The sequence below is a fragment of the Balaenoptera musculus genome, chromosome 4, assembly GCF_009873245.2.
Source record: "Balaenoptera musculus isolate JJ_BM4_2016_0621 chromosome 4, mBalMus1.pri.v3, whole genome shotgun sequence".
NCBI classification, from domain to species: domain Eukaryota; kingdom Metazoa; phylum Chordata; class Mammalia; order Artiodactyla; family Balaenopteridae; genus Balaenoptera; species Balaenoptera musculus.
Genome location: NC_045788.1, coordinates 70,655,717 through 70,680,340, shown reverse-complemented (window position 1 = coordinate 70,680,340; position 24,624 = coordinate 70,655,717). Strand labels below are relative to the sequence as shown.

Below are 24,624 nucleotides of genomic sequence, written 5' to 3'. Positions count from 1 at the left end.
TCCCACCCCCATCTGTTAACTGTCTATTTTCAAACTCCCTGAATCCCTTTGAGGTAACTAGATGATTGGGCTCTTTGAAAAACAGTGTTTTAAAAGACATTTGGTAAGCTTACCGGCGTCAGTCTGTAGATTTCAGAGATAGCTACTGGTTAGGCTCAAACTGTCCTACCTGCGTGACTTGAGGCTGCTGGGACAAGAAAGCAGACTCTGAGGCCTCTTGGTCTACATGGGCTGGTCTCTTGATAAAGTAAATGAAACCATAACAACCACTACCCTTCCTGGTTTGCAGTCAGCTATGGAAAAAAGTCCAAAAAAGTCTCTCAGCCTGGCATACAAGGGCTTCACAATCCGGTTACCTATAAAAGCTCACACCCTCAAAGAAGTACCCTTTCTTGCCTTTGGGCCTTTGCTCACCCCATGGCCCTTGTCTGGAATGTCCACCCACCCCCTTCAAACTCTTTCAAAATCCCATTCATCCTCGAAAGCCCTGCATCCACCCTGCCATGCCTTCCTTGATCTATCTCAGCTAGAGAACGTTCCCCTCCTCTGTCCCTTCTGGACACAATGCTTGCATGAGGTCAGGACCTGTTTTTAGTTTGGGATGCTTTATGTTGGTTGTTTATGTGTCTCAGGCCCCTGAGACTGAGCTCTGAGGATGGGGGCTGAAGGTCATTCCAGATGGTCTCTGCAGACAGTTTGTCCCTAGCAGAGCGCCTACCTGGAGCCCAGCTGATGGCCACTAAGGTTTGCTGGGATATTTGTTCATCTGGACTGTGAGCCGAGCCCATCCCTATGATCCTACCTGCATGACTCACTTAGGAAAACAGCATTTCACCTGGGGGCTGGTCCTGGGCAGTGGAGATCCCTCCTGAGAAACACTGAGCCCTCGCTCACAGGGGTTGGCATGGAGGATGGGGTCTTTAAAATATGGGGAATTTCAGGAATGTTTTCTTCATTATAAAAATCGTCAAATCAATTTCAGAAAATGTGGAAAAAATATAAAAGACAAAATTATAGGGGAGGGAAAGATGGTTCTTATTCCCGTCACCCAGAGGCAGGCCAGTCTTCCTCCAAGGCTCAGACGTGTCTGCTGGGCGAGGGGAGCTGAGTTCAGGCCAGAGCAGAGGGGTGGCTTCTGTGACCTGTCCGCGTCTGGGTGAACCAGGAACCAGCTCACTTAGACTGGGTTTCTGTGTTCTTTATTTCGGATAATGTTTTCAGAAAGGCCTAATTTTTAATTTCATAGAAAAAACATTTCACCAGTTAAATAATCATCTTCAACTCTGTCTAGCATACCATTTTTAAGGGTACAGTTCATTAAGCATATTCATATGTAACCGTCATCACCATCCATCTCTAGAACTTTTTAATTGTCCCAAACTGAAACTCTGTAACCATCAAGCATTAGCTCCCCATTTCTCCCTCCCTCAGCCCCTGACAGCCACCATTCTACTTTCTGTCTCTGTGAATATGAATACTTTAGGCACTTCATATAAGTTGTATCATACAGTATTTGTCCTTTTGGACACTTGGGTTGCTTCTCTCTTTTGGCTATTATGAATAATGCTGCTATTAACATGGGTGTACGTTTATCTATCTATATCTATCTACCTATCTATCTATATGTACATATACGTACATACACCTGGAAGTGACATTGTTGGTTCATATGGTAATGCTATGTTAAATTTTTTTAATTTTTATTTTATATTGGAGTATAGTTGATTTACAATGTTGTGTTAGTTTCAGGTGTACAGCAAAGTGACTCATTTATACATATACATATATCTATTCTTTTTCAGATTCTTTTCCCATATAGGTTATTACAGAGCATTGAATAGAGTTCCCTGGCTATGTTTAACTTTTGAGGAACCAACATACTGTTCTCCATAACAGTTGCACCATTTTACATTCTCACCAGCAACACACAATTGTTCCAATTTCTCCACATCCTCTTCAGCATTTACTAGGTTCTATTTTGGACATAGAAGCCATCCTAATGGGTGTGAAGTAATATCTTATTATGGTTTTGGTTTGCAATTCTCTGATGACTAGTGATGTTGAGCATCTATTCATGTGCTTATTGGCCATTTGTATATCTTCCTGGAGAAATGTATACTCAAGTCCTTTGCCTGTGTTTTAATTGGGTTGTTTGTTTGAAGACTGCTTTTTCACATGTGAAATCCTCTCTGCTCCTAGGCTTGACAACCTCTGACCAAACAGCCTCCTTGGGACACTCATGACTCAAAACACATCACCATCATCATCAGGAACAGAACTCCAGGATGAAAAACCATCTCATGACACCTGCCTTTGGAGAAACACCATTAATAACCTGGTATAGGTGGAGATGAGTCTGGGAGCTGTCACTGGGGATTTTAAGAAGGTGACTTTCAGAATCCTCCTACACTGTTGGTGGGAACGTAAATTGGTGCAGCCACTATGGAGAACAGTATGGAGGTTCCTTAAAAAACTAAAAATAGAGCTACGATATGATCCAGCAATCCCACGGGCATATATCCAGACAAAACTCTAATTTGAAAAGATACATACACCCCTATGTTCATAGCAGCACTATTTACAAGAGCCAAGACATGGGAGCAACCTAAATGTCCATCAACAGAGGAATGGATAAAGAAAATGTGGTGTATATATATGCAATGGAATATTACTCAGCCATTAAAAAAAAGAGTGAAATAATGCCATTTGCAGCAACATGGATGGACCTAGAGATTATCATACTAAGTGAAGTAAGTCAGACAAATATATGATATCATTTATATGTGGAATCTTAAAAAATGATACAAATGAGCTTATTTGTACAGAATAAGCTCAGACAGAAACAGACTCACAGAAACAGACTCACAGACATAGAAAACAAAGTTACAGTTACCAAAGGGGAAAGGATGGGGAGGGATAAGTTAGGAGCTTGGTATTCACAGATACACATTACTATATATAAAATAGATAAACAGTAAGGACCTACTGTATAGCACAGGGAACTATATTCAATATCTTGTAAAAAACTATGATGGAAAAGAGAAAAAAGAAGGTGACTTTCTACTTGTTTGTTCCATTAATATTATTCTGCATATTTTAAGTGTTTCATTCTTCCCTCATGAGGCTGGTGTGCAATACTTTACATGGCCCAAATCGTGCCACTTTGGGACAAGTAGGAAGATTAGAAAGTCATTTTTTCAAAGACTGCCCTTTTCCTGAGAAGTAAAAAGCAGCCATCCTCTTCTATAAGAAGAGGAAGGTGGGGAAGAGAGAAAGGCCCGCCCACCTACTGAGCATCTACTGTCATCAGGACTGAGCTGGGCCCTTCTCACATGATTTTTCTTCTCATCCTTTCATCAGTCATGTCAGGCAGGCTGTTACTGAGTTCACACACGGGGACAGGGAGGCTTGGAGAGGTGACGAACTCACGAAGGACCCAGCCAGAGACAGGTAAAGGTGGCAAGCACCCCAGGAGCCTAAGCCCTTTCTGTGACAGCAGGCACTTCTGCTCCTGGTGCTGGGACCACACCTGAATTTGGTGTCAGGAACCTGTTTCAAGAAAATATCATTCGCTCTATTTCTTCACAATTCCGCCCTCCCTGCTGGACATTTCCACTCAACCTCTGACATGTTGAATTTTGTCACTCCAAAAGCCCGGTGTCCCCTCCAGGATGAGCCTTCTCTCCCATCCCTCGCTCCGGGACCCTGCCTCCTCCGCCTGCTCATTCTACTGCCCCCACAGCACCGCCACGCCCACGGGCTCCCCACCACCGCCACGCCCACGGGCTCCCCACCACCGCCACGCCCACGGGCTCCGCACCACCGCCACGCCCACGGGCTCCCCCGTCGGCCGCCACATTGTCGTAAACTCTGCCCCACCCCTCAAACGCTGCATCATGCTGCTCCTACCACCTCCCTCACTGCTCTTTTTGGTCCCTGCAGTTGGCTGCTCTGCCTTTGTCAGCCTCAGTAATATTGGGAAGCCCCAGGCTGCCTTTCTGAACCCTCTTCTTACCTCACTCTGCACCCAGGCCCCTTGAGAATCTGACGAAAGTCATGAGATTTTTTTTTTTTCTCTAGAAAATCGCCCATGCACAGCACATGCACTGACACGCTGTCTCACGGAGTCGCCCGCTGCCTCTCCCTCTCATCCTTTAGGTGTAGAGCCTGCTTTAATCCGTGAGGTTCTTGGACTCCAGATTAACACCATTTCTGGACAACGTCCTCATCTATGGCTCCTTAGACCTCCATCAGCACCCAGACCCTTTCCTGAGCTCAGACCCTGATTTCAGACTCCGCCGGACAGTCTACATTGTGGTCCCATGGGGCTCAAATGCAGCCTGTCCAGGTGAGTCTGCCACCTTGCTCCCAACGCCCTCCCCTGTGTCTTCTCCCCCTCTTAATGGTACGCACCATGCTGAAAACCTGGTTGCTTTCCTTCATGAGTTTTTTCTCTTTCATCACCTGTGGCATGGACTGCTAAGAACCCCCCAGTGACTGTGCACACCTACTTTCATAGTTATAAGTGTTTTACTTTTGTACATGGCGTTCAGCTCAAGACTACATTTCCCTTGCAATAGGGGCAGCCATACGGCTAAGTTCTGACCGATAGAAAGTGAACAGAAATGGTATGTATAGCTCCTAGGTCATGCCTTGAAAAGGAAGGACTGAGCCCTTCCTCCTTTCCTTTGGCTGGAATATGAATGTGAAGGCAGGGGATGAAGCAGCCATTTCAGCCATGAGATGGCAACCATGGACTGAGATGGCAGAGCAATTAGATAGATGGGATCTCAGCCCCTGATACACCACTATTCCAGCTCTAGATGGAAAATAAACCTTCATCTTATTTAAGCTCTTGCTTTTTGGGGCTCACTTTGTTGTGACCTAACCCATATAGTGACAGCCCCATTGTGTTACCCCACCTACCACCGTAATCAATCCATCACCATGTTTTACCAGTTTTACTCCTTACATAACTTCTGATTCAGTCTCCTCTTTCAGTCCTCACTGTCTGGTCTTAGCTTAGGCTTTCATCATCTCCCATCTGAGCTATTGCTATACTTTTTTTTATTAGGTCTCTGTACCCACACCCCCTCCTCCCAAGCAATCCATCTTCCGTACTGCTGCCAGAACCATCCATCCTCTACACCAGTGTTTCTCAACCTCAGCACTCTTGACATCTCAGCCCAGATTACTCTTTGTTGTGGAGGGCTGTCCTGGGCACTGGAAGCTATGTAGCAACATCTCTGGCCTGTACTCACTTAACGCTACTTGCATTCTCCAAGTTGTGACAACCAAAAATGTCTTCAGTCATTACCAAATGTCCCCTGAGAGGGTGGCAAAATCACCCTTGGTTGAAAACCACTGCCCTACACCAACCTGACCACATCTTCCCTTGGCTGAACCCTTCCATGGCCCTCCATTGCCTACAGAATGAGTCCAGTTGGTGGGACCCTTCAGACAGTACATCCTGCATTCCCCCTGGATGGTGTTCCTGCAGAGCCCTCACACACACCCTGCCCTCTGGTTATCTGGAACTCTTTGACACATGCTCGATGTGCCATGATCCTTGGTGCCTTTTAACTTTTGCAAATGCTATTTGTTCTTCCCAGTGTGCCCAAATGCCTGCTCATCCTACCAGGCTTAGACCAAGGGTCATCTCCTTGGGGAAGCCTTCCTCCCATGGCTCAGGCAGGCTGGGCGGCTCCCCTGTGTGGCCCCATCTCATACATGCCTTACACTTGAATATGACTGTTCACGTGTTTGAGTCCCCTTCAGACAAATTCATTTCTGTATACGGGCCCTTGGCTGGGCCTGACCTTTAATGAACGCTTGGTTTGCTGAGCTGGGGCTCCAAGCTGAGCAACCAGGATGGTGAAGGGAAGGAAATATATGATGTGTCCAAAGGTGCAGGAGAGGAAGGGGCTTGGAATGAGGTGAGCCTGATCATGGATCCCAAATGTCTGAGGGGCTGGCCTATGGGCGAGGGCAGGGACGATGGGGCCTGAAGTGGGGAAGAGAACCATCTGTAGAGGGTCCAGGGAGCCAGGATTCAATGTAATAATAAGAAACATTAAAAAAAATACAATTTTGTTTTTTGTCTTAAAATAGTTGTCCTAATGATGAAATTCAGGAATGTATGTTTATTTATTTATTTAAAAAAATTTTAAATTGAAGTATAGTTGGATTTACAATATTGTGTAAGTTTCAGGTGTACAGCACAGTGATTCAGTTATATGTATATTCTTTTTCAGATTCTTTTCCCTTACAGGTTATTACAAAATATTGAGAATAGTTCACTGTGCTGTACAGTAGGTCCTTGTTGGTTATCTATTTTATACAGAGTAGTGTGTATATGTTAATCCCAGCCTCTTAATTTATTCCTCCCCCAACCCCCCTTTCCCCTTTGGTAACCATAAGTTTGTTTTCTGTGTTTGTGAGTCTCTTTCTGTTTTGGAAATAAGTTCATTTTTGTCTTTTTTTTTTTTTTTTAATGAAACATAAAGCAACAGATAGTTCTAAAAAATCCTTATTCATCACTACTCCCTACCCCCACTACTGGAGCAGTTTTCTGTGTATCCTTCTAGATCTTTTTCTGTGCATTTATATAATAGATATAGACAAAGATATACTTGTGTGTACATGTAAACACACACACACACACACAGATGTATAGTAGTTTGAAATTTTCTCTCACCTGCGCTCTTCTCTCTTGTTCCTCCTTATCTGTGCTGGGAAAGGTTTTTTATAAAACGGAGTAAATGGACAGAGACTTAGGTGGCGGCCACATCCCAGTCCTGTTAGGAGAGGCTGTCTACGTGAGCACAAGGGACGCCTGTTTGTCTTTGAGATTCACTGCTTTGAGGAACAACCTAAAATTCCTCCTTCAGAGAACAGCTGGGGCTGTGGGAATGAGCTGGGAACCACAGCCATTCATCTGGAGCTCAGGGGCGTGGCCTTCTCTGCCTCCAAGACAGCTGGGCCACCGGGAGGGGAGCAGCAGGTGGGGGCAGAACAGGGCCACCTGGGGAAGGTGAGAAGTTGGGGGACAGGCAGAGACAAGAGCCCTGGGTGCCCATCTCAGGCTGACTCCGTGGGCACTGAAAGGGCCATGCGACGGGAAAACTGAAGTTTTGTACCATCTGGCTTTTTGTGTGATCGTGATCAACAAATGGAAAGAGTGCTTTCCTAAAACCAATAAGTGCAACCATATTATATATATTAGCCTGCTTAAAACATCATATACATTTTTCTTTCTCAGCAAATAGAGGTGAACCCCCTCTTTTATATTAGCTACTTGGTATGGGTTTTCATGATGCAGGGAATCATTGTCTTATGGACAGACCTCTGCATTGTTTACAAAGATCTGTTATTACCAACAATGCTTGAACATATAGCTTCGTGCCCACATGGTCCTGTCAGTGAACGTGGCACTGACGCTGGTTTACATGTTTTGAGTTTTGATATCTACTGCTCCACCAATTTATATTCCCGTTAACAGTGCGTGAGACCACCAGCATCCTTGCCAAGCCTGGGTGTCTCCATCTTTTTTATTCTGCCAATCTACCAGAGGACCTCATTGTGCAGTACTGACAGCCCCATCCTGGAAGTAGACCAAGTGGGTCATAACTTCACCTCTTGACGGTGAGGTGGAGGGGCTTCCTCCCCAGCGGGGAGGCTGGATGGTATGGTTTGCAGTTCCCTGGATTCTGTGCTTATTCACCAAACTAGAGAAACATGCGTGGGTGGGAGTGCTGAGTTCTCTGAACCCCGAGGCAACCTGGTCCTTCTGGTTCTCCCAGAGGGGCTAGAAAGTGAACCCTGAGGTTTACAGGACCTGCGGGTAGTGAATCAGGCTTTTACTTTCACCAGTAATAGATTTCACTTCTGGGGACTGAGTGGGGTCATTTTGCTTTCTCTGTAGCAGAGAATATGCTTCTCCATGAAAGAGAGGGGCTCAGTGAGCGGAAGCTCTGAGGTCCTATAGCTGGATCCCGACAGACGCTCTTATTTTTTAATTTTTTTAATTGAAGAATAGTTGATTTACAATAATGTGTTACTTTCAATTGTATATAGCAAAGTGATTCGGTTATACACATATATATGTATATATCTATATTCTCTTTTTTTTCAATTCTTTTCCATTATCGGTGAGTACAAGATATTGAATTTAGTTCCCTGTGCTATACAATAAATCTTTACGCCCTTAATCTGGGGAACGGTCCTTCCTGCATGGACCGGTTACTGTATTGAAACCCGTGTCTTTTCATGAGGACCAAAGAAAATGATAGAAGTGCTTTGAAAACTGCAAGCACCCAAGGGTCCTCCATGAAACCTGGAAACCCTGTGGTACTGCACGTCCTGCAGCGTGACTCTGACTGTGCCCCTCTCCTCCTCCAAGACCTTCGGTGGCTCCCTTCTGCCTGCAGAGGGACATCCCACTCCTCAGGGACGCATCCCAGCCCTCCCAGCTGAGTCTGTCACACACCCTGGGCTCTAGCCACACACAGTGTTTGGTTGTGAGCTCTCTCGCCTTCTTGCTCTGACTCCGTGATTGTCCTTAACTGCCCCCTCATTTCCAGATCCTGTTCATCTTCTTTTTTTTTTTTAATTTAAAAAATTTATTTCTTTCTTTATTTTGGCTGCGCCACTTGGCTTGCAGGATCTTAGTTCCCCAACCAGGGACTGAACCTGGGCCACAGCAGTGAAAGTGCCGAGTCCTAACCACTGGACCGCCAGGGAATTCCCCCTGCTCATCTTTTCAAGCCACCTTTTACATGAAACTCAAGCCCTATCCCTTCAAATGCACCCACAGGTATCAACCTTACCCCAAGGAAGCTTCTGTCAGTGACTTCACTCCCCTCGTCCCCACCTAATCCTTCCTCTCCACCAATCCCAACACAACCGCACTTCTATCTACAGTATTATGTGTGTCCGAGCACACAATGTGGTGGAAATAGCATACAATCCACAGTCTAGGATTTGAATCCTAGTTCTGCCACTTAGTGTGTGATCTTGGGGAAATTAGTTAACTGCCCAGGGCCTCAGTTTTTCTATCTGTAAAGTGGGGGCAATTACTCCCACTCGCAGGATTATTTGGTAATCAGTGGTTCTCAGTTGTGTGTGTGTGTGTGTGTGTGTGTGTGTGTGCATGTGTTGACTCCCCAGGGGGCATTTGGCCCTGTGTAGAGACATTTTTGGTTGTCACAACTTGGGAGGGATGCTACTGGCATCTAGTGGGTAGAGGCCAGGGATGCTCTAAGTACCCTATGATGTATAGGACAGCTCCCTACGACAAAGAATCCTCTGGTCCCAAATGTCAATAGCGGTGAGGCTGAGAAAGCCGGTGTAGATGAAGTAAAGTAATAAGGTGCTGTGGGCTTTCTGGCTCACAGTAGGTGCTTCATGAACAGCCTTTCTTTCTTCCTGCCCGCTGAGTGTCAGCTCTTTACGGGCAGGAAACATATCTGATTAATCCCTGTGTTGTCTGGAGCTCCCAGCATAAGGCCGAGCACAGGGCAGCTGAATATCAGGATTGGGAAGGAAGGAAAGAAGGTAAAGAGGGAATATTCTTATTCTTTCAGGTTCTATGGAAAGGCAGTTGAAGACCTGAATGTGGGGATATGGAGGCTCCAGGGGAGTAAGAGGGAGGGAGTTTTCCACGTGGACTATTATTTGGAAGGAAGGCTGGTGGCTGAAGAGATGGGCTGGGAGCTTTGTGGAGACCCCCTCCAAGTACCCTGCCCCTTTTGTGCCAGCATCACTTAATGGACAGGGCACTTTTTGTTTCTGCCTCTGAATCATGGGGCCACGGTGAGGAGGAATGTGGCATGATTCAGGCTGAAGGGCTTGACCATGGCAAGCTCCCCAAATGACTATTTCAGTAATAACACTATGCACTTTTATGTTTTCCTTTCATCACAGCTCTCAAAGCACAGTGCAAACATTAATTAAGGCTTTCAGCATGCCATGAGGCACTGTGTGTAAACATTAGTCTCCCCACTTGGCTGAGAGGGTAAACTGAGCCAGGGGAGGGCAGGTGGCTTAATCCAGTGTGGCTCATACCTTGTTGAGGCTCCACCTTGGAGAAGTTGGGGTTTAACAGCCTCCCTGCCCCTCCAACTATGACTTCTTTCTCTCCTTCCCAGGCCCTCTTGGTGATACCATGAGTAGAAATGGTTTCTTATTTCCTACTGGGGCAGCAGGACGACAGCTCCAATGCAGAGGTGCAGGGCATAGGGAGCTCCTCATTCTGATATATCCCTTCACTGCCATGTGTCACCACTTCTGGGAGGGGGCAGTGAGGGGACAGAGTATGATGTCAGAAGGCAATCGAAACATCGTTTTTATGGACTTCCCTGGCAGTCCAGTGGTTAAGACTCCAGGCTTCCTTTGGAGGGGGCACAGGTTCGATCCCTGGTGGTGGAACTAAGATCCCACATGCCCCGTGGCACGGCCCCAAAATTTAAAAACTAAATAAATAAAAGAAAAAAAACATTGTTTTTAGGAGGGACACTGGGGGTAACTTTATCTTTCCTCGGAATTTTTCCAAAACCTTAACAACAGGTGAAGCGGGTTAAGCAAATAAGAGGGTTCCTTGTATTGTTCCTGCAAATGTTCTGTAAATTTGAAATTACTTCCGAATTGAAAGTTTAAAAGGAAAAGAACGAATGTCTTTTCTAGAACCGCAGCGGCCAATGCAGCGGAGAGAGTCCAAAAGAAACACTGGAGGAAAAGAGACAAGAGGAAAATGTGTTCTTAAAAAAGAAAAAAAAAAAAGTCCAAAAAACTGGCAGAAGGAAACCCCTTCCGCTGAGCGCACAGGCTTGCCTCCTTGGGTGACGCCGCACCTCTGTCCTCGCACGTCGGGGCGCTGCAGTGGCGCGCGTGCCCCTCCCCACCACCGCGCCGACACTGCCCCTGGCGGTGACTCACGCCGGGCATCCTTTAAATACGGGGAGGGCCCGGCGAGCCGCACTCATGCAGCAGCCGTGAGCCGTCCCACGTCCTCCTCTCTGGCTCCCTCTGGTTGACGGCGGCCGGGCGGGCGCTGTGCTGCTGGTAAGTAGGAGGGCTGGCCTCCTGCCTCCTCCCTCCCTCCCACCGGCCTGGAAGGACCCGGCTAGCCTCCCCCTCCTTTTTTGCTGACCCCGCTCCCCCGGGAAGAGCGTCCAGAAGGGGCAGGGCTGGCGCGGTGCCTGGGGATGCTCTCAGAACGCGGCCGGTGGAGCCTGCGCTGGAGGGGCACGTGGCCGAGCTCACGCTGCCCAGGTGCCTGGGGCCACAGCCCCTCTCTGCGGATCCCTGACCAGCCTCTTACTCTTTTTGTCCTGACCCGTCCTGGATGTCGACCTGGGACGCTGAGAAGATGTTTTAGACCGGCAAAAAGTTGACTTTGAAAGTTGACTGAATATCACACCAGTTACCCACCGAGTTTACCTCTTTTGGGATACTAGCTCCACTGGGAGAAGTTTCTCTTTTTAAGATCCAGGTTATCTGAACCCAAGTCCTCTTCCCCAGCACTTACTATGGTGGCCACCAGCAGCCTGTCCTGTATTTGGGTCTGTTGAGGACCAATGGGGGTATCCCAGGTGACAGAGCTATCCTCTTTTCATAGACTGACTTCTAGTTGCTACAAAAGTGGCTTCAGCAGATGTGTTGGCGCCTGGTTTGGATTTCCAATTTGGAATTCAGCTGTGGACTCAGGGTTTTCCAGATTCTAAGTTTGTGTGTGGCTTAGGCAACTTCATTCTGGCAGCTTTCCCCTCTTGCCTTGGCCACTAATGGCTTTGGGTAGGGAGAGTCAGGGCTGGAGATGGATTTGTGATGAGGCTGGTTTGCATTTAAAATTGTGACTGTTGTACCTTTACCAGATTCTCTGCTCAAATGTAGAGGCAGGAGCGGGGCCAAGAAACCACCTGTGGAAAACCAGAACTTTTCTAGAGCTTCCCACCGTGCCAAGTGTGAGAGAGCCAGTCTACCTCCAGGGCCAAATGTGTGACCTCAGGGCAGGCTGCGACTCTCTCTTGGATGACACATCACTCAGACTGAAGGTGCTAGATGCCTGTCTGTCACGCTCTGGCTTCTCCTTTAGGTTTATATCACCATATCAACCAGTGTTGGTGCCACTGGCTCTGTAATTTAGAAATTCTGTAATGGCTGTCACTTCTTATACTTTGAATCGATTGAACATCTGGGGTACATTCAGGGCCAGACAGTCCTATTTGCCTATGGTCTTGAGTCAGCTGGGCAGGCTCTGCAGGGATGAGACAAGAATGTGAGAGAGGTCGGGGTGCGGGGAAGGCTTCTGAACAGACCCTGCAGAAAGTCAGGGCACGGAAGGCTCTCCCAGGGCTGGGGACACTACCTGGGCTTGCTCAGTAAATGGGGGGGGGGGGGCTGCCAGTGGAAGTAGATCCAGATGTGGAGAAATAAGGAGAGCTGGGAGAGAAGCTGTTCCAGCTCGGTCCTGCCAGCAAACACTCCCGGGGCTGTGACTACACGTGGCAGTTTTCCTCCCTAAATCCTGACCGTGAAAGACTGACTGCAGCTTCTGGTTTCACTGCCTCCCTGGGCTTTGGGGACACAGGATTTAGAAACTTCTGTCAAGATGCTTTGATGAGGGGCTGGTCTATTTTATCTAAGTTGGGCCCCCCAGGTGTTACCCTGAGAAGGGGGCTGTAGCCCATGGCTTTTAAAATAAAAGCCCCAAGTGGAAGCGTCTCCCTGCTCGGTTGGCAAGTTTGTCAGTATGTCCTGCCACTTCTGCCAAGCTAATTACAGCCTTGCTCTGGCCTCTGCCAGAAGCCCTACCTCCCCTAACCCCAGGGCTGGAAAGGACTTGTTTCCTCGTACTCATTTCCTTTTCTAAACAAATGGACTGAACTTTGACCTTGATGGGCCGTGAGAGATGGGGTCAGTGACTGAGCCAGGCGGCGGATAAGCGTGTGGCTGCTCTTCCCTTGGGGCTCCAGGATGTGTCTGGGGTGGAGCCCTGAGCCGGGCTGTGTGTTGAGATGATGGGATCACCCCCTTCCGGTTGAACAACCTCTTCTGTTCTTCCATCCACTCCTCCAAGCCACTCAGGTGAAACTGAGCAAACACGAGCATCAGAGCAGCCTTGCGGAAGAACATCCCTCAAACCATGCAGCCTGGGAGTTGGGAGAGGCCCTTGACCTTGACTAATCATGCTGGGCAGCTGGAGGGTGGATTGTAGATGAGCCTGAGATCATTTTAGAATGGAGGGAGAGAAGCCACCTCTTCCCCGCATCCAGGCACAGCTGGACACGTGGTTGACGAGGTCCTAAAGCCTCATGGTAAGGTTCAGGGGGGTCACCAAGCTCTGTGGTTAGGTAGAGCCCTGATCTGGATGTCTGGAATCTTCTACTGACTGTGTGAGCCCAGGCAAGGCCCCTCCTCCCTCTGGGCCCCTTAGTTTTCCCATCTACAAAATGACCAGATGGTTTGACCAGATGGGCTCAAAAGGCCTTGGCATCTCTGATGCCCTGGGCTCTAAGTTCTGCTTCTGGGAGCAGCCTCTACTGCTGAGTTCAACTTAGCACAGACTCCAGATTTCTGACAGGGACGAAGAAAGGGCCACTGAAGGAAATATCGACAGAGGGGGCTGGACCCTGTCTATGGCCCGACCTTCAGCCTCCCCAGTCCAGGGTTCAGTCTCTCTGTCTTGGCAGTAAATGACATAGGTCAGGAGCATGGGGTCCCAGCTGGTCTAGGCCTCAAGTGGTGCTTCCGACTGTGGGCTGTGGGACCCTGCATCAGAGTCACTTGGGGAGTTTGTTAAATGTGCAGGGTCCTGGGCCGTTCCCCCTACCCCCCAGACCTAGGGATCAGGAGCTCTGTGGGTGGAGCCTCCAGAGATTCTGATTTTACTCAACAAGATGAACAATAATTGTAAGTAACATTTATCGGGTGCTCATTTTGGGCCAAGAACAAGCCTAAGTGCTTTACATGCATTAACTCGTATAATCCTCATCACTGCAGTGCTGTGAGTTCAGTTCTATTAAGCGAGTTTCCCAGGCACTTCCAGGCGACATTTATGTACTGATCTGGGGAACACAGTGGTTACCCCCTTCAAGCGAGACGGGGAGGTCAGGATACAGTGAGCCTCTCATTCAGACAGTGGCTTCAGACCCACTGGACCGCGCAGAGGGGAGCGGCTTGATTGAGGCTGACGCCGGCTGTGTACAGAGGAGACAACACAGCCCCATGCCTGGCATCTCCCTCGGTGGACGGGGCAACGTCTCAACGCTGATGAGGCCATGTTTTGGGAGACCTCTGTGCGGGGAGGGCACAGGTCAGGGAGGGAGATTTCCTGTCTGGGCCTCAGTTTCCCCAGGTGCGCTGGGAGGGGGCCTCCCTAAGGCCCCCCTCTCAGCTCCCTGATCCATGAAATGGCTCTTGGCCATGTGAAGATGCGCCAGTTAACAAGTGGGATTGCCCTGCCTGGAAAACTTTTGAAGCAAGGTTCAAAGCAAGTAAGGGCCTGAAAAGATGGATACAATGTCCTCAAGCCTCCATGTGAAGGTGGCACTGCTGGTGGTTCCACGTGACCTATAGGGGATGGTGGGAATGGTGGGGCTTCAGGCCAAATCTCCTCTCTGTCTCTGGTAAGATATCAGAGCTGCCAAGGGCCCCTGGGAGTCTTTACAGTAGGGCAAACTGAGGTCTGGAGAATTTACCTAAACTCCACTCCAACTTAGAGTTAAGACAGAGTAGCACATCCGTCTCCGAGGTTCTTTCCAAAAGCTTTGCTCCATGGCATTGAAATAAGAAGGCGTCTCCTCCCAGGGAACCTCGTGTTTCGGGAATGTGATGATGGTATTAAACCCAAAAGTCCCAACCCACCAACCAACAAAGCTCAGGGCTTCGGGGCTAATTATGTGTTTGCCCATGAGTCATAGAGGCTGTTTTTGCTAGAGAGACCGGAGCCAGAGCGCCTGGTCCAAGCGCTTCCACTCCTGGGGAGGGACCACGTCAGAGTGCCCAGGTGAGCTGTCTGTCTGTCCTTCCGTGTGTCTGCGGGCTCAGTGAATTCCCTGGGCCAGCGACAGACGCGACGCTGCCCCCTCTCCCAGGACAGGGGCTGGACCAAGTCACTGCAGTGACTAAGGATGCGTTTGGCTGCCTGGAGGAGGAGGGTGTAATTAGGGCAGCTTTGTGGGTCTTTAACTGGTGTTTGTCATGGCTGCCAAGCGGCACAGGGCAGCGTGGATTATTAGTCCACTGCGTGCTGGGCTCCTGAGGGCCTCAGGCTGCCGTGGACGCCGGCCACACTTGCTGGAAATCCAAGGGCCCGGCTGGTTGTCCACCCTGCTTCTGCGGCCCCGCCCTCCCCTGAGGGCTCTGCAGCTGGGTTTGGGGTAGGCTCCCTGGAGGTCCTTTGGAGCAGTCAGTGCCAGCCGTGGCGGTAACAAGTGCTGGAAAGTAGGAAAGCAGTGCATGTGGTGCTGGAGTGGGCTCTGCAGACACGAGGATTCATAAAAGGAAAAATCTGCAAATTCTTGCAATATTCGTTAAGCTGAGTGTGGTACGTTTTAAACAACAGTGGCTCTGTTCCCATAAGGGAGTTATCTTTTTCCTCCTCTTCCCAAGCCATGAGGCACCACCCCTGGCCGTGGGCCCTTCCTGGGGCTGGCTTGATGCCGCCTCCCCAGCTGGGGAGTGCAAACTCAGAGAGGTCTGAGACGGGTCTTCAGAGGGTTCGTTGGCCCACACCCTCATTTATAGATGGGGAAACTAGACAGAGACGGCCCTGGGCTTTCCAGGTTATGGGCACTTTAATTTAGTCCCTAATACTTGGGCTACAACACCGTTTTAAAGCATCCTGGGCATAGGAGTATACATAGAAATTAAGTGCTAGATATCTCATCACCAGGAGTGATGCTTCACCTTTTGTAAGTCAGTCCAGGGGGTAGATCTCTCTCACACATATATCAAGGGGATGGGCAAACACCCACAACTGTCTGCATGGACCCCCTGGGAGCACAGGCACAATTGTCCTGGTTGATGGATCTCATATCCTTGCCCTGGGACTCAGCCTTAGAATCCTATAGTCTTGGTGATGGACAGCTGTCATCTAGTCCAATACTCTACCAGGTGTAGAATCTTCTCTCCAGCTTCCTTACCATGTTTCTGCTTAGTTTCTGCTTGAACACTTTCAGGGATGGGGAGCTTACTGCCTTATGAGGTTGTCCATTCTGATTCAGACAAGCTGTCTTTGGTGATGAACTAAAATGCATGACCCCATAGCTTCTGTGTACTAGTTTCGACCTCGAGAGCCACACTAAGGCTGTTTTCTTTATCCCAGGGCAGCCCTTCACGTACACTAAGAAAGTGCTTGCAGGCTTATCACATCTTCTCTTCGTTCCGCTATTCATCCACAGTTCCTTCAATGATGCTCAGATGGTCTGGTTTCTGCATCCCCTCACCATCCTCTTACTCTTCTCTAGAAGGCCTTCAATAGACCAGTTTGTCTTTGGCCTTCTTGCAGTTCAGGGTGAAACTGAGAACAGCATTATAGATGTGGACTGATGAGGGCAGTGTAGAGCAATACTATCACCTCCTTTGTTCCATACTTAATACTTCTATTAATGCAGTCTAAGATCACATTAGCTTTTGTGAGCAGTCTTCTTTCTCTGCTACCATCAATAAAAAGCCCTAACATCTAAGGGTGGATGTTAAGTCACTTTTTCAGTGCCTCCTTTCTAAGCTGTTCATTTTCTGCTCTCAAGTTCTGGATCCAACATTTATCTATACAAGTTCATTCTTTCAGATGCGTCCATAGCTTAATCTGGCCCCCTTCCTTTGAATCTAGACTCCATTGTCAAGTTGTTATTTTTCTTTCATTTCTCCACAGTTCTACATACTTATTTGAGTCTTTGATGGAAGGTACAGCAGGTCAGGGCTTGGATGGGCTGTAACTAGGGCAACAATCAAGGCCTGGGTGGGTGGGGGTTGAACTTGGGTTCTGTCCTCAGAGTAAGCTTGTTGGGGGCAGGGGAGGGGTGCATTGAGTTGAGGCCAGGTTGGGAAGCCTGGATTATTCTGAGTTATGGGCCAGACTCAGGACTCCATGAGTTCAGGGGAACAAAGAAAGGCCAGAGAAATACCTTCTCCACCCAGCCAGTTTATGCCTTATAGGCCATCATTTGAAATTCCTTCTTCTGACTCAGGACTTCTGCTCATTAAAAGGACAGACACTGCAGTAACACTCACAGTTCTCATCCAGGAATCTGGAGATGCTGGCTTTAAGCTCTGAGCCTCAGCTTCCCTGCTTCCTGCATTCCCCCAAAATGATGGGCATGCATGAACAGCAGTTCTTAACCCTTGGGGAGTTAGAGACCCCTTTGAATCTCGGATGGAAGTTACAGATGTTCTACACATACACAGAAATCCATAGTCCCTTGACTAAGAATGCCCAGATTAAAAGCACCTTGAGGCCTTCCTGCCTCCAAGAGTCTACAAGGGCCATGTCGTAGGGGAGCTTGGCACTTGCTCACACGTTTGCACAGAACACCCTCACAGCCTTTCTTCAGTTTGCTCCTCACAACGGCCTCAGGAGGGGGCAGATGTTATCACTCTCACTTAACAGATGAGGAAGCTGAGCCTGGAGGCCTCAAGCTTCATTCGAGTCAAACAGCTGATTTGTGGTCCTTAAATATTCACGTAGGGCCCAGTCCCCATGCCCCCCATCTCCACTTTCTATTTGTATGGACCTGATCTCAAACACCAAACCTTCCATGAATTTGACTCCATTCCCAGATCAGCACCATGTCTGCGGGAGCGTCTGGGCCTACCAACTTTCAGCTCAAAGTACATCCTAAGTTTTCTGGGACTTACTCAAGGCCACCCAATGTTTCTTTTGGAAACTGGGACTGGTACCCAGAAGGCAGACCCCAGACGTTCGGCCGACCCACAGCAGCCCCTTCCAGAGAGACAGGAAGTGGTGTGGATAGTTTCCTTTTATTGGGAAGGTGGTTTGGATTAAACCTAGATGAAGCCCCTGTGAAAGGGTTAACACAGGGGCAGGTTGGTGGTGGTGGCGATGGGGCGGTGCTGGTCGGTGTGTGGCGGGGCCCGGGGAGAGGGAAGGCTGAGCTTCCCTGCCGTCCTTTCCACCAGGTCGCAGTGTGGCCCTGCTCTGCTAGCTTCTGCTGCTCCTCCCCGCAGGCGTTCATGTCTGTGGCCTCCGCATCTTCCCCCAGGTTCAGGCCCTGTTTATTTGCTCTCGTTTCCTATCTTTTCCTCCTGAGGAAGCCACGTTCAACTAGCAAGTCCAGGTGCTCTGAGAGGCACAGAGATGGATAAGATACTGCTCCTGACTTAAGGAACTCACAGGGACGGGACACGAACATCCCTGCCCTTGCAAAGGCTGTTGACTAGTGAAGGAGACAGACGGGGACACAGTGAATGCCATGTGTGGCTGCTGTGGCTTAGGCCATAATGGAAGTTGGGAAAATCACCTGCACGGGAGGGTAACTAAAGCTGACTCATGGAATCCTGGAAAGCTTCCTAGGGGTGACTGGCTGTGAGCTAGACTTAGAAGTGTGGGGAAGATTTGGATGAGGATGAAGAGCCCTCCAAGTGGGGCGAATTGCTTGGGCAAAGGCATGGAAATAGGAAGGCCTGGGGGAAAATGAAGAGGCTGCAGACCAGACCACAGGTAGCATGAGATGGGTATGTGGCGATGGGGTTCAAAGGCAAGCCAGTGTTTGGCACCCAAGGTTGACGTTGGCTTAAAAACAGCTGAAGCGTCAGTGAGGCGGTCCTGACTCGTGCCCTTTCTCTCCTTGCAGAGGCCATGCCGCTGAGACATTATCTCCTTTTGCTGGTAGGCTGCCAAGCCTGGGCCGTGGGCTGGGCCTACCATGGCTGCCCTAGAGAGTGCACCTGCTCCAGGGCCTCCCAGGTGGAGTGCACGGGGGCGCGCATCATGGTGGTACCCACCCCGCTGCCCTGGAACGCCATGAGCCTGCAGATCCTCAACACGCACATCACCGAGCTCAACGAATCCCCGTTCCTCAACATCTCGGCCCTGATCGCCCTGCGGATTGAGAAGAATGAGCTGTCCCACATCGCGCCCAGTGCCTTCCGTAATCTGGGCTCGCTGCGCTACCTCAGCCTCGCCAACAACAAGCTTCAGGTCCTGCCCGTCAGCCTCTTCCAGGGCCTGGACAACCTAGAGTCGCTCCTCTTGTCCAGCAACCAGCTGGTGCAGATCCAGCCGACTCACTTCACCCACTTCAGCAACCTCAAGGAACTGCAGCTGCATGGCAACCACCTGGAATTTATCCCCGACGGAGTCTTCGACCACCTGGTGGGCCTCATCAAGCTCAATCTGGGCAAGAATAGCCTCACCCACCTCTCACCCAGGGTCTTCCAGCACCTGAACAACCTCCAGGTCCTCCGGCTGTACGAGAACAGGATTTCAGACCTCCCCATGGGCTGTTTTGACGGGCTTGGCAACCTCCAGGAGCTGGCCCTGCAGCAGAACCAGATTAGTATGCTGTCTCCTGGCCTCTTCCACAACAACCGTAACCTCCAGAAGCTCTATCTGTCCAACAACCACATCTCCCAGCTGCCCTCCGGCATCTTCATGCAGCTGCCCCAGCTCAACCGGCTCACGCTGTTCGGGAATTCCCTGAAGGAGCTCTCTCCGGGCATCTTTGGACCCATGCACAACCTGCGTGAGCTTTGGCTCTATGACAACCACATCACCTCCCTCCCGGACAATGTCTTCAGCAGCCTCCGCCAGTTGCAGGTCCTGGGCCTCAGCCACAACCAGATCAGCTACATCTCTCCGGATGCCTTCAATGGGCTGGTGGAGATGCGGGAGCTGTCCCTCCACACCAATGTGCTGCAGGAGCTGGACGGGAGTGTCTTCCGCATGTTGGCCAATCTGCAGAACATCTCCCTGCAGAACAACCGCCTCAGACAGCTGCCAGGCAATATCTTCGCCAACGCCAATGCCCTCATGACCATCCAGCTGCAGAACAACCAGCTGGAGAACCTGCCCTTGGGCGTCTTCGATCACCTGGGGAAGCTGTGTGAGCTGCGGCTCTATGACAACCCCTGGAGGTGTGACTCAGACATCCTTCCGCTCCACAATTGGCTCCTACTCAACAAGGCCAGGCTGGGGACAGACACGCTCCCGGTGTGTTTCAGCCCAGCCAGTGTCCGAGGCCAGTCCCTCATCATCATCGACGTCAATGTTGTTGTCTCCAGTGTCCAGGGTCCAGTGGTGCCCACCCAACCAAAGACACCCAGCTACTCTGACACCACCTGCATCTCCTCCACCACTGAATTCACCAGCACTACGCAGGACTACACCAGTCTGACCACCATCGGGACCACTGATAACCGTGAGACACGGGCCACAACCCCTACCCAGAGCGGGTTGGCCATTGCTGCCATTGTGATCGGCATCATTGCCCTGGCCTGCTCCCTGGCTGCCTGCATCTGCTGCTGCTGCTGCAAGAAGAGGAGCCATGCAGTCCTGATGCAAATGAAGGCACCCAATGAGTGTTAAGAGAGGCAGGCTGGAGCCAGGGCTGGGGAACGGTGGGACCCCAGAGGATCCGGGATTTCATTGTTCTGCCTCCACCCCTGGGTCCACAGAGCCATCCCCTGCTCCCCCTCTCTCCGGTCCCCGAGAGAAAGGTGCCCCCACCTTTTCCTGACCTGCCTGGTTCTCCTGTAGAAGAGGTTCTTGCAGAGCCTTCTTACCAACAGGGAGACCTAACCCACTGTGGCAAAAACCCTGCGGTGTTCCCAATTCACATCCCTGGGCTTCTCTCAAGAAAGCCCCTCCTCTAAAACCTCACCAGCGCTCCTCCAAAAACCACCTTCCCTGTGTCTGCACCCCTGCCAACCTCTATAGATGCAATTATTACACACCTGCCACTTTGTGGGAATAATTCTCCACCGGGACAGCCCCGCTCCCAAGTATTATGTAAGTTGATTCCCCTTCTTTGCTCCTCTTGTTTGTGACATGGCTCTACCCTGTCCCCTCAATGAAAGGTCTCCCTTCACTTCCTACTCCTGAAGGCAAGGTGACTTCTCTCCTCGAAGAAGGCTTCAAACCGTTTAGCTATCTCTTAAGAACTGCCAAGTGCCCTGGCTTTCAGGATGCTATGAAAGAGAGAAGCGAAAAATGAGGCTGCTCAGGTCCTGGAGGCCGGACTATCATCAGCATCTCTTGTGATTTTTATCTGGAAAAGGAAGAAAGGCACCGCTGCAACAAGTTTAGCCGCTTAGAGAATGATATTTCTGAACTGCAAACTTTGCTTTGAAAATTTTAGTCCTTTAAGGAATAAAATCATGTAGAATTTCTCACCCCTCAAAAAAACTTGAAAATCAGCTTATTGGTACTGGATGGAGAAAGCAACTTGGTGCCTGGGGGTCCTTGTGTTCACCCCCAGGATTTTTCTCTTTTAACTTTTTATGGAAGTGTAATATGCATACAGAAAAGCAGGAGCATGATAGTGTATAGTTTGATGGATTTTCACAAACTTTACACACCTGTGTAATCAGCACCCAAATCAAGAAACGAGACATCGCCAGGATCCTCCATCCTGAGCTTTTACTGGAGAAGACTGGGGCTTGTGGAGGTGGCATGAACTTACCTGGGAACTGGCTCCCCATGGGTCAGGATGAGCCCCTCACTGTCCTCCACCTGCAGCCAGCCCTTGCAAAGGCCCAGCTGCCAGGGTTGGAGGAGAAGATGTAGGTACACTCTGGCCTGGATGGGAAATTGTATTAAATCCCAGACCTTGAAGCACCAGGCTTGGCCAGGTCAGAGGCATCTCAACTAGAGAAGCCCATGCAACCACACACTCTACCCTGCCAACAAGCTGTCTGTTGCTCATTGGAGGCTCTTCTGCCTGGGCCTTTTATGGGCATGATATGCCTATATCTGTTTTTAATTTTCACTCTCCATTTGGGAAAGTGAAATAGCTCAGAGATGAGATCCTTTAATTGGACAGCCAAGTGTAATGGAACCCAGCAATCCCTCTGGTTGTGGTAAAATTCTCCATCAACATTACGGTCAGCTAGACACTGAACCTCAGCATTCTCATCCACAACAGGCAACATGGGTACACAGATAGGTCACACTGGGTCAGGGCCCTCTGTGGAGCCTCTCCCTGCCTGTGGTCTGGTTATAAGAGTTGAGTTGTTTGGTCCAGAGTTGCAGTCACATGAATACCTGCCCTCGCCATCCTTCCTGCTACATATATATTCACACTGGTAAAGAAAGTACACTCAGGACAATGCATGTCTTTCTCTGGACAACTGGTATACCAGTTTAGAAGTAGAAACAGTGAAATGGAGAATTTCAGGTGTCTGTGTCTGCCCAGGAAAGAGCTGCATCCAACACTACAGGGATTTGGGAATCTGCGATCAATCCTGACTGGCCTTTACTAGTTCCCTCTGCCCCACGAGACAAATAAGAAATCCCCTTGGGCCTTAACAGCATGATGCTGAAAGGTCCCAACAAAACAAGTGTGTAAGAACTTGTGCATTTTGTAGCTTTTCACTCTCTGTCACAGGGAATCTGGGAGAGATGGGGCCTGTTAAGGCAAAAGACATAGTATCCCCAAGGTAAATTTGGGTCTCCAAAATGTTTTCAAATTATTTATAGCACCTGGCGGACATGTATCAAGGCTTGCCAGGGTCCAAAAGGACGTGAGTCCAGAACTTGGGTCATGGGCATCATTCCACTGATGGTGGCCTGCCATATTGATCCTGGGGCCCAAAGGGGCAGCTTGGCTTGTTCTCCTCCAGACAGGAAGCATGGTTTGGCACTGCATTCCTCAAGATGCTCCTTGTAAGTAGGCTCCAATGTCTCCTTGTGCAAGGGTACAAGTGGGCCAGAGATGGCAGAGAGGCGAGGAAGGAGTCCTTTTCATCCAGTGTGTACTGCCAAGCTGAACCCAGAACCCCTGGGTATTGATGGCATTGGCCATGACCTTGGAATATCTTCCTCACTGGCCCAGGATATCACACGTGTCTCCAGGCCAAAGGCTGGCCTGAGGGCAGCTGTCCTCAGATGACTCCCCAGAGGAGCACCCTGGGTGGGGGTGGTGGACCCTTTACCTGACCTTCTGAGCTTGCCTGTTCCTTTCTCCCACCAGAGTGGACTGGAAGAGCCATTGGGCCTCCTCTTCCTTGGCAGGCGTTTTGGTCTTTCTGAACCACGTTGTCTGGTCAGGGAGCTGCCAGAAAATGTGGGTGGAGTTTCCTTTCCAACAGGATGATGCATTTGCTCACTTCTTGGGGCTGGAGTGAGCTGCTTGGTCCCCCAAAAGTTGAGTTCACTTTCTCCCTTTGCTCACTGGCTTCTAGTTCCCCTTGCCAGTACTCCATTTGGAGTGGAGGGTCAATGTTGGAGGAAAGATAATAAAAGCCCGCTAGAACCACTGTTTTTCAAAAATGCTTACTGTGCATGGATACCCTTCAAAGCACTTAAGAGCCATTTTCTTTTTAACCCTCACAGCACCCCTGCGCATGAGTAGTACATGTGAGAGGGTCTAAAACCACTTGTGTTCCGCAACATTATTCAATAGGCTGTGGGTTTACCTTCTCTCTTTAAGCTTTGTACAAGACCTCATGGCCTGTCCTGGGCTTTCATCGTTAAACCAAAGAAAACGGGGGTCACTGTCCTGTTGCTCCGCAGTCTTAGCCATTGGAACCTCACCTGCTACTGTGTGGATCCAAAGCTTTGTGAATACAGGAAAAAATTAAACTCCTCCACCCATTAAAGAAAAACTGGCTTCTCTCAAGGGAACTGTTGGGCTGAGTGTATATTGTTCCTCCTCGTTAGAATTTAAAAGCACAACACCCTTCTCAGAACTCTTCCTGGGCAACAATACAATTGTCACAGATGTCTGTGTAGTGCAGTGATGGGAATCATTTCCAAACTCAGGAAGCTTGTGGGGAGCAGACAGCTAGAGACAGCTAGATAACTAGAGTTGCTAAAGAGACACTGGAGGTAGCCCGGCCTTTAGCTATGAATCACTCAAAGAATTCAGCCTACAGATCCCACAGTCGGAACTGAATCGGGGCTGCTGGGGAGCCGGTGGTGGTGGTCTTGGGGAGCAGGTCTTCGCTGTGGTTCAGAGAGGCATGGGGCAGACACTCCTCCAGGCCAAACTCCTCCCAGTCTGAGCTCTCTCCTTGACCTAAGGAGAGATTGTTCTCACAAACCTGTTGCCTTCGTGCTGCCTTCAAAAGTAGATCAGTTTTGCCTGGCTTAAAGAATCATTGCAAATAGTCCCAGGTGCTTGGTGATGCATTTAGAGCTTTCTAGGCCCCCGAGGTTTTATAGAGTGTGAGCCCTGGTGGGCAAGGTTGGGGGTCTGTCTTTGCTGGATGCTGCTTGTAACAGATTTGGTGTGCAGAATCAGCAATAAATGGTATACACAAGACACGTGTGATACTGTGGGCGCCTTGGCTGGGGGATCTCACTGTTGATTCTACGCTTGTCACACGAATGCAAGGCTGACCTGGACAGCCCCCCACAGAGACCAATTCCAGGCTGGGAAAGGTCTTTGGAAAGTGAGCGGGGACCAAAATGATGTCTATAGGTCACTGTGACCAGAAGGG

The 24,624-nt window shown here is 49.6% G+C and overlaps 1 protein-coding gene across 2 annotated transcripts; it reads left to right on the top strand.

Annotated features, from left to right (window-relative positions):
• Positions 1-10,986: 10,986 nt before the first annotated feature.
• On the top strand, positions 10,987-24,407 carry LRRC15 (leucine rich repeat containing 15). Of its 2 annotated transcripts, none has more exons than XM_036851921.1 (2): positions 10,987-11,061; positions 18,816-24,407. In XM_036851921.1, the coding sequence occupies exon 2, from the start codon at positions 18,821-18,823 to the stop codon at positions 20,546-20,548; it is 1,728 nt and encodes a 575-aa protein (XP_036707816.1). In that variant the 5' UTR covers positions 10,987-11,061; positions 18,816-18,820; the 3' UTR covers positions 20,549-24,407. The 2 variants fall into 2 exon arrangements, with proteins under 2 accessions (XP_036707816.1, XP_036707817.1); XM_036851922.1 differs by lacking the exon at positions 10,987-11,061 and adding an exon at positions 14,950-15,007.
• Positions 24,408-24,624: the final 217 nt, after the last annotated feature.